At 35.0% G+C, this 10,332-nt stretch overlaps 1 protein-coding gene across 1 annotated transcript; it reads left to right on the top strand.

Moving 5' to 3' along the window:
* Positions 1-1,907: 1,907 nt before the first annotated feature.
* On the top strand, positions 1,908-9,423 carry LOC112502613 (putative tyrosine-protein phosphatase auxilin). Its single transcript, XM_025106571.1, has 8 exons — positions 1,908-2,816; positions 5,392-5,590; positions 5,740-5,884; positions 5,974-6,071; positions 7,284-7,349; positions 8,002-8,091; positions 8,329-8,505; positions 9,166-9,423. Exons 1-8 carry the CDS (start codon positions 2,158-2,160, stop codon positions 9,208-9,210), a joined length of 1,479 nt encoding a protein of 492 aa, XP_024962339.1. The 5' UTR covers positions 1,908-2,157; the 3' UTR covers positions 9,211-9,423.
* The last annotated feature ends 909 nt before the right edge of the window (positions 9,424-10,332 follow it).

The following is a 10,332-nucleotide window of genomic DNA, read 5'->3' as shown; positions in this document are numbered from 1 at the left end:
GTAATCACTGAATACCGCTTCAGATCACGTACTCGCCAGTCTCTAATCTTCAGTTTTAGTCTTCGACGTTTGCTGAAGGTTCTTTGGTGTGAGTGTTGTCTTCTTGAAGTATTGCTGTCTCTGATGAATTTACAAAGCAAGTTCTTCAGCGATCACTGAACATACTCAGCGTATGATCGCTGGAACTGAAAATACAGAAACAAAATTACATCGATAGATAAAAGGGATTATCATCAAATCACTGAGAGAGGGGATCAACAGATCATTACAAACATTTTTATGGAGGAGGAAACGAACCACAAACACCTTCAAGTCGTGGGTTTGCGGGTTCTAGTTCTTCTAGTGGTCATCGACAAAGTTATAAAGAGTTGATGACTAATTTATTGAATGAGGTTTTAAATGAATCAAGTAAAAAAAGTCAATATGATAATGATTTGGGTGAATTAAATATGTATGTACTAATTTTATGGCCGCATGCCCCGCAAATGAAGTCGAAGATTTTGAAAAAATTGATTTATTAGATTTTTGGAAACAAAAACAACCTCAATTCCCGATTTTGGCGTGCATCGCACGTGATGTACTAACAATCCAAACTAATACCATAGTTTCGGAGTCTGTTTTTTATATTAGTGGTAGGATCATTTCTATATGTCGGACAAGACTAAACCTGAAGTTCGTGGAGTGTTGCATCTGCTTGAAGGATTATTTGGATAGCGTTGATAAGATTCAACACACGACATCGTTAGAGATGGAGATTGAAGCAATAGAAGAAAATCTGGAAGAAAATGAAATCTCCATGGGACTAAGCATGCCGCCAACTACTGATACCGACAACACTTACTCACAATATGCGATGATGAGGAACTCGACATTGATGACCAAGAGACTATTAGAAGAATTCAAGAGACCAGAACTCTCCAAATCAATCCGACATGGGATACCGATGAAGATTAATGAATAAATGTATTTTCAAATAATTTTATAATAAATTTTTGTAAAACAATATAATTTTAATTATAATAAAACGTATTTTTAAAATGCATTTGAGTGACACGTACGACAAATTTAATAACATAGTAAAAATATATATCATTTAAAAAAATTCTTTGTCAAGGCCTGATTGGGACCGAGACCGGTATCCCATAACCGGTTATGGAAGAGCTTGACCGGTCATCGCATTTTCGACAACAAACAATTATGGAAGGCCTGATTATGGCCGATTACGAAAACCTCAAGGCCCGATTGGGACCGGCCCGGCCCGGCCCAGCCCAACCCGGGACCGATTTTTGGCCATCACTAAGCAAAAAGGCCAATTCATAGTCCAAAGAGGACTTGTGAGCTTCTTGTTTATATGACCTTTGATATCTTTACTCGTATCTCCCTAGGGGATGTTTGAAGACCTCCAAATGGTTCCCATTTAAAAAGATCCATTTGGAGCTCTTATGATGTGTTCTCAAAAGTGGGGAGAGAAGAAACTTTTGAAAGAAAAGAAAAATAATAAAATAAAATAATTTTTTATGTTCTTAAACAGAAAAGAAAGGAAATGAAAGATGTCATTTTTATCAACATAACCTTTAAAAATATATTATTTATAATGAAAGATTGGATAGTTTCGCAATTATAATAATTTTTTAAAAAAATTTAATGTTTTCTTTTCCTCCCACATTTCTAAATTCTATTTCTATAAGATTTTAATTGAGATCCAGGGATTTTAATTAAAGACTATCATTATTTAACATATTTTTTACTTTTATCAAAGACTCCATAAACGTTTTTTTAATTTTACAAATAACACAAAATTAGAGGGTATAATATGACATTAACACAAAAACCAGGGACGAATTTTGTAATTTAGATAGAAATTAGAAGCGTACCAGCTCATACGTCGTGTCCCACATACACCAGCACGAAACGACGCACCCTTGACACCTCCATTCCATCAAGGCTGAGGAGGGAAGAAGAGGAGATCCAGAGAGAATCATTCAATATATTGTCGGTGGGTTATCTCCTTCGAACTATAAATCTTCTTCAACCCTTAATTCGAAGCACTTTCCTCTTCGAAAACCATCTCCAATAGCTGCTTTTCGGCTCAAATAATTTTCTCCTTTCTTTTTGTAAGTTTTTCTTCAACAAACCCCACCACCCTCCTTACTTCGAATGGATCAGTTTGGTGTTCTAGTAGAAAGTATTGGCTTCAAAGCACATGGGAAATCATCGGCCCCATTGGCCGATTTGAAGGGCACCAACAAAACCAATGACAACACCAATGGTCTCAACGTGGAGTTTTCGTCCTTCAGCCGATCTAAATCGCCGTATAATTCGAATCCTCCCCTTAATGTTGATGATCTTGATGGGATTTTTAGATCCGATAGTAGTAAGGATAGGAAGCCCCCGAATTCTGGTTTTGATGATGTATTTGGGGGAGCTGGTTCTGGGGTTAATGGTATTGATTTGGACTCAGTTTTTAAGGTTTCCCATTCGAATAATTACGATGACGATGATGATGTATTTGGGTTGAACAAGAGGACCTCAGGATCGACTTCTGTTGATTATTATCATACGCTTAACAAGACGAATCCAATTGATGATTTGCTTGGAAATTTTGGTGGGATGGGGATGGCATCGAATGGTTCTAGAAATAACTTTGGGGGAAAGCAAGCAAATGCTTCACAATATGATGATTTACTTGGAAATTCGAATGGAAATGGAATGAAGTCCAATGGTCTAAAGAAGAATTCAGTGAGAAAGCAAGAAGCTGCTTCTGAATCGGCAGATTTGCTATCAGGTTTTGGTATAAAACCCCCTTCAAGTAACGGGTATGTAATAATACCTTTTGCATTTAGTTGCCTCCTTTTGTTAATTTGCTTGTTTGGATCATACTGTAAATGGCATTTTTAAGTTGATTACACATGATTCCTGAAACGATCAAAATGGGTATGAAATTAATCACGTCATTTAACTACAAAGAAGGTTGACTTGAATCCTTAACATCTAACTGCAAAGAAATATAATGTCGTTTTAATTTGATTTGAAATATAGTTATTTGCTATTGTTTACTTTAGCTTCCCAATTAACATTTTTAGCTAAAGTTGAACATAATGCATCGCAGCTACTTCACTTGTCTACTTACAAGTCACTTTTTCGTTCTAGTTTATTATGGACAATTAGCATAATTTTAAGTTCAAGCTTATGGCCTACCTTAATACTCTGCTTGCACTGGGATCTTGTGCAAAACAACCGAAAGAAGAAAAGGTAACAGTAAGGATTAATCTGTGAATATGGATAATGCTGTCTGTATAGATCGAGAAGTGTTTTGGTATGAGAGGTTTTTTTCATAGGTGGGAGTGTGTTTTTAATTGGGAAGCGCATGTTTGGAAAAATATTGGCTTTATGCATAAAGCTCCCCCTAGAAGCTTACTGAATAAGCCACTTTCTATATCATTAAGCTACTACCAAACAGTCATGTATAGCTGACTAAATGAGCTATGAGTCTCATTAAGCTACTAACAAAGAAGCCCTAAGAGATCCATATCACAAAGCCGACTAATGGAACGAGACTAATTGAAAGTTTAGGTATGTAAAGTATATCGATTAATGAGAGTTGAGAGGTGGAAACATGACCACCATATTGAACTAATAGTCAGTTTCTTAGTGACAAATATATCAGATCAGAGTTGTGTACCAAATGATTGCAACAGGCGGTATCGAATAGCCAAGAAATACCTTGAGGTGTACCATTGGGAGTAAAGGTAGGTGCTGGCTCTTGTAATGTGCCCCATCCGATTAGTGGATCCCGATCTGCCGGGGATCCAATGTGGGATTTGATGTGTTCTGGATTCTTGAAGCAGTAAGGCCTGTCATGTTTTGGGTGTTTTTCCTGGCAGAATTTGCAGATACAATGAGGACAATTTCAGTAGTTGATGAGTTCTCTCATGATAATAGGTGCATGTTGATGAATTTTGGCTACTTGTGAACTTTCTGTTACTTTTGGGTTTAGATGTAGCCAACATTGTGTCGGAAGATGAAACGGTGGGTTCAACCATGAGTTGAGATTGACAAGTGTGAATGGTGAAGATTGCAAAACATAGTTGCAAAAAGAATATCACTAAACATAGGGTCGATGAAACCAGATTTGTGGTTTTGGATGTCTGATTTTTGATAGATACTATCACTAAACAATATCGATGGATTGATGGATTTGGGTTTTGAAAGAACACAAGGAGTATGAAGGATACGATTGTATGACGATATGAGAGAAGCTACGATGATAAATTGATAATACACTTACCTACAACCCTGATACCGTGTTAGAATAAATAGATTGTGACAGAGCTATGAAAATGGAGAATAAGATCTGTGTATTCAATTTGTGAAAGATTGATCAACAATTCAAAGGGAAGAAAGGAAACTATATATACCTATTTAAATTCCATAAATGGTCCCTAAAGTATAGGAATATGTACATAAGGTAATTTAACATAAAGATAATCTAACAGGCGATATGAAATCTGAATAATTAATTATGTGTTAAACCCTCTAAATATTTTACATATGCTTACCTTTCCGAAAATCTTTTCTCTATTACTAAAATGACTAGAGATTTGGCTATGTGTGGTCACTTTCTTTTCCTCACATTGTGTTTTTTCAAGAACTTAGGACTTATCAGACTAAAAGAATAGGCTTCCAGTGTCATGATTTACATGGATCACATATATTCTCTCTTTGGTACTTGAGTAATGATGTCCAAGATAACCAAAGTCATATGGTCATTAATCTCTTGAGTGCTTGAAGAAACTGCAGTAGCACTTTAGTTTCGGTTCATTTTGTGGTTCATGTCAATGGCATACACATGGTTATTTGGTTTATTCATGTATGAATGAACCTAGTTCTAGTTGTATTTTTTAGCTTTTTTGTTTGCATGATTGGGTTTCTTGCCCATTCTGTCTGTTTACGGTTTTGAATACTTCTGAGGATGATTATTTGAGCTACATAGATTTGTGGCTTCAATATCGCATAGCTTTTGCTAGTCGCTTGGCACCCTACCTTTTCCAAGAAATACACATTTTTTTGACTGTTTCAGTCTCTATGTGATTTATCCTGAGCCTCATTCTTAACTCGACCCCTTATCTGAACTAGTGCTCCGGTTAACATGCAAGTAATACCAGAAACCTAAATCCATTCATACACCCAAAAACATAGTTCAAACCATTTCTTATTCCCACAAAGGACTATTGAAAGCTGTGTAAATATTTTTCTAGCTTTTTATCCTTTTCAGTAGATTCATTGGAAGTATAGCATGTTCTAAGACTTGATTCATATTTGAAGAGTTGTGGCCATGTTGTGTTATTTGAGATTTGGTTGGGGTGACAGATTTTTGTTGATGTAATGCAGAAGGAAATCAGTAACAAATCCCTCTCGCCAATCAAGTGGTCATTCAGCCAATTTATTTTCAAATTTGGGAGAAGACCCCTTTGTAATGATGGAGAGAGCATATGGGAGCTCTAAAGCAAATAATGGAGCTTCCAGTGTTGATTATCTGGATTCCTTTTTTAGCTCAAGCACCAGACCCAGTCAGAGCTCTACATCTGAGGTGAAACAAAATGTGAAGATAAATTATGCACATGACTAAAATATCACCTGTTTCATCTCAGAATTACAATTCCATTTTCGTCTAAATTTCGGAATAGCGTATGAGGTAACTTTAGACTTGGGTTGATATCGTGCATGTTTCTGTTTCAGGATTCTGTTTACGATGCTCTTTTCAACAACAATGGTGGCCCTAAAGCTGAGAAGAAGTCTTTCTCTGAGAGCTCATACGGCACACAGAAGGCATCCTCGAAGGCAAATGGTGGTGATGACTTCTCTTATCTTTTTGGAATGGGAGGTAATAGAATTTCAAGACCGGTTGTCAACTTTATTAATATCAGAGGAGTTGAGTAACATGATGCTTGTTTTTGTTTGTTATATTCAAAGATGCCCCTACAGCAGGAGAATTTCAGGAAATGAAAGGGGAAAGTGAGGAAAGACGAAGAGCCAGATTAAACCATCACATGACGACCCGGGAGCGCATGGTATTTTTCTAACTCCACTCACAATTACTTGTTCTTGTCTTCCTCTAGAATTACCTCTTGTAAGCTGATTGATTACTTTAAAAGATTTATTGGTCAAGGATATTATTTAAAGAAACTCATCAGCTTTATACATATACATGTTTACATATGTATGTATGCATATATCTCTGTAGTTGCCTCTTGTAACCTAATCAGTTTTAAAAGATTTATTGGCAAAGGATATTATTCTGAGAAACTCATCAGCCTTACACGAATACATGTATTGCATATGTATCATGTATGTATGTATACATAATCTATATAGGATTGTGTTGCGGTAGGAAATCAAAGCTTCGTATGAAGCGTAGGAAGTACTTGTTAGCGGAGGTTCACATAAGTTAACATGTTAACACACGTGTTAATGCATGTTAAATTATTTCAACTTATACTAACTTATGTTGACATTTTCATGCCAACATTTGTTAATGTATGTTAAGTCTGCATATATGTATATGTATGTATATATTTGTATATCATTGTCGGTATGTGTGTGTGTATATGCATTTTTATATGTATGCATGTATTGTATGTATGTGTTGTTTGCATATATATGTGTGTGTGTGTGTGTGTGTATTAAGTCTGTTATTATGTTTCAATGCTCTATGATTCAGTCATAGAGAATGAAACAATGGGGATTACAACTCAATTTGGGAAGGGGAGAACTTACGTTTGGAGAACAAGGAAACCACTAAAAGACCCCAATAATGTTGATGAATAACTAAATTTCTACTTGGTCTTTAAATACACTAAACTACCCAAAGTCCCCTAGTTTTAATAATAAAAGCAAATTATAGTACTTTCTCACCAATAAAAGCAAATTATGCCTTGTAGGTAGTGGTCAAACCTTTGTCTGTCCGCTGTTCTTCTTTTCTGGTTTATAAATTTGCCTGGTTTCCGTTCAAAAAAAAAGTATTACATTTCATTCTTGTAACCAACTTACGTAAATATATTATTTCAAGACTATGACACTATCCACATGGTATTTGCCATATTTGGAATACGTTATCTTAGGAAAACCCTGTTATGCTTATAAGTGAAATTAGAATAGATTAGATATTGTGATTTATCTACAGTAATGAGTTTCTATAGCAAATGTCCACTACCAAAAAGCAGAGCAATTATTCACTTTGATGGTTAGTTCTTACAATACTGTTTTACTTTATGATTTGTTAGGCTAAAGCATTGAATGAGAAGAACAAGCGTGACCTTCAGGCTCAGCGAGAGCAAGATGAGAAGCTTGTAAGTTTTTATATGTATGCTATCTTTATATATTCTTGGGGCTGTTGAGTCCATTGAATTTTGAAGAAATTGCTGCTATGGTGCGTTTGGTACACTGGATATGACAAGACAGGACAGGGTTCAATTTCCATGTTTGGCACGACTTTTATGTTGAAAAACTGGGACAGGCATTAATTTTCGTTTAGAATGATTAATTGGTAAAAAAAACACTAAATAACTCATTAGAGGTAAATTGGTCATTTTACCGGTCCTGTCCTACCAATCGGTGAACGGCTATTCTATCCTGTCCAGGTACCAAACACGCCCTGAACATTTTTCTACTTGAAAAAAAGGATATCTTCTTCTGTATTTTCTTGTTCATTTGAAATTCTCTCTCTCTATATATGTGTTCTTAAACACATATTTACTTGAATTTTGAGAAGGGTGTCTATATTTTTTTGGTGGGTACAAAGTAACATATTATCAAACAATTCTTTTTTCTAAAGCTAGCTAAGGAATTCGTGCTGCAATCTTTTTATTATATTTTATGTATTTCACTGTTTTTTGACATGCTCAAAATTGTATGTTTGATGTGTTTCACATAACGGCACATACTTTTATAAGTACGATTGTTGTTTCTTTACATCTTTAATTTTATCATTACAATTTTCAGAGGGTTGCTGCAACTCTAGACGGTGATATAAAGCGTTGGGCTGTAGGAAAAGAAGGCAATTTGCGTGCACTATTATCTTCATTACAACAAGTATGCCTTCTATTTTACTACTTTGCTTTTGCATTTTGTATCCTAAGCAAGCAATATCATGAAGGCACTAATTTCTGACATTATGAGATTTTACTATTGCTGATCTATGGAACCTCAATCCTTCATTCTCTTCAATTTCATAAACAATGCGAATTATATGGATATATGAAAGTTTTTTGTTTCTATATATGTTGTTTATTGGCATCTTAATATGCTTGTTATTATATGTATTTGCAGGTACTTTGGTCTGGGAGCGGGTGGCAGCCAATTTCATTGACTGATTTGATTACATCTACAGCCGTGAAAAAAGCTTATTACAAGGCGACTTTATGCATTCATCCAGACAAAGTTCAGCAGAAAGGTGCCACTGTTCAACAGAAGTATATTGCCGAGAAAGTCTTTGATCTTCTCAAGGTAACCTGTTAGCCTGTCACATTATTCTTAGGCTGGCAAACTAGCTGATAATTGATAAGTTAGTTGTTGGCTGAAAAGCTAATCATGTTTGGTAAAAACTAGTTGATAAGCTAAACGACAATGTAAAATGATCTAAAAGGATATGTTGAAGAATTAATTGGAAAAATTTTAGGGCATAATTGGAATAAACGTGGAAAAAGCCCCCTAAAGAATATAAACAGGACTTTTTCAATAAGTTCAAAAAGTATGCTAGCTTATGGTTGCCAAATTTGTCCTTTGTTCTATCAATGATGAATGGATTATATGGTATACCTGATGAGCAGCTTAATGAGCTTAATGGGACTCGCAATTAAAAAACACTCCTATCTATGAAAAACCCTTCCAAACAAAAACTTTTTTAATCTATACAGACAACTTTATCCATACAAGACTTGATGGAAAACCAATCAAACAGCCCCTTAGAAAGAAAAAAACACTGCTGTATTTAATTGATAATTAACAAAATGCATGGCTACTTGTTGATGCCCATATTTGGCTTCTTGAGTATAATTGTCCATTTGGAATTTGAAAATGGGCAACGGTAATTTAAACGAAAAATTGCAATTTCTTGATCGAATAGTGTCATGGTGTGTATTTTCTCAAGATCTCTTTATATGACAGGAAGCTTGGAACAAATTCAATGCTGAAGAATTCAAGAAACAATAAGGAGCTGTTTTTAGCAACAAAAAAGGTAATGGTTGAGGTGTATAAAGAGGTACCAGGTGAGCTGTTTTTGGACAATTAATTGTATGTACTCTTTTAAAAGATTTAATATAAGAGGTGGGTGGGTCTGTATATGTGAGTGGCAAAGCTACTACTTGGTGATGTATTAATAAGTTTTATTTATTTTTGTACAAAAAGAAATACGTCTTTGGGCCCGTTCTAGCTTGTATTTCGTTTTCATTCATCGATTCAATTGGTTGTTGTATGGGTGATTGTTTGCAACTCAACAAGAGATTGCAACATGCACTCCGAGTAATCCATTAATTTTGAAGTATATAATATTTATGTATGACAAATAGAGCGTGTGTACACTTCTCACATCTGGTGAAATTTGAACTCTTTAGGCTCTACAGCTAACTATTGGGCCCCACAAGTAACCACCACATTTATTGATGTTTAACCCTTCGGTTGGTAGTTGCCGTCTATTTTGTAACTCTAATCCTCTGTATTTTGTTAGTCTACAATAGAGATGTTTACGAAGAGCAATTGCAGTCTCATTGGGCTTCAAACTAAGGAAGATGTTTATGAGAGCAATTGCTTGTATAAAGCACTTACATTGTATTTTCGAATTTGGGGGAGAAAAGAAACGGATGGAAAAGTAGGAAGAGAAAAGAAAGGAAAAGAAAATATTTTTTTATATATTTGTGGAAGACTAGAAATTGTTGAATCAACTGCTCTTTCAGAATGGCTGACAATATTGTTAATCAATTCCATAATGAGTACCGTTTTACTCGTGCCATCTTGAGCTAATGATAGAGGCAAGAACACTTTTCGGCCAATCCCAAGCAGTGGGAGGAGCCTGGGGCTTTGACCGCATGCCTGTTGTTTCTCGAAAATGAAGGAAAAGAAAAGAAACAAAATAATTTTTCATATTCTTGAACATGAGAGAAAAGAAARGAAATATATCATTTTTATAAATATAGCCTTTTAAAATATCTTTTATAATGAAAGGTTGGGTAGTTTTGTAATTTTAATAATCTTTTTAAATGTAACATCTCGTTTGAGCAAACCTCAAATTACCAATTTTATAAATCTTCAATAAAATATAATTTATTGATTATTGGG

The sequence above is a fragment of the Cynara cardunculus genome, unplaced genomic scaffold, assembly GCF_001531365.2.
Source record: "Cynara cardunculus var. scolymus isolate 2C unplaced genomic scaffold, CcrdV1 Un_Scaffold_1665, whole genome shotgun sequence".
Classification (NCBI taxonomy): Eukaryota; Viridiplantae; Streptophyta; class Magnoliopsida; order Asterales; family Asteraceae; genus Cynara; species Cynara cardunculus.
This window is presented reverse-complemented; position numbering and strand designations above follow the sequence as displayed.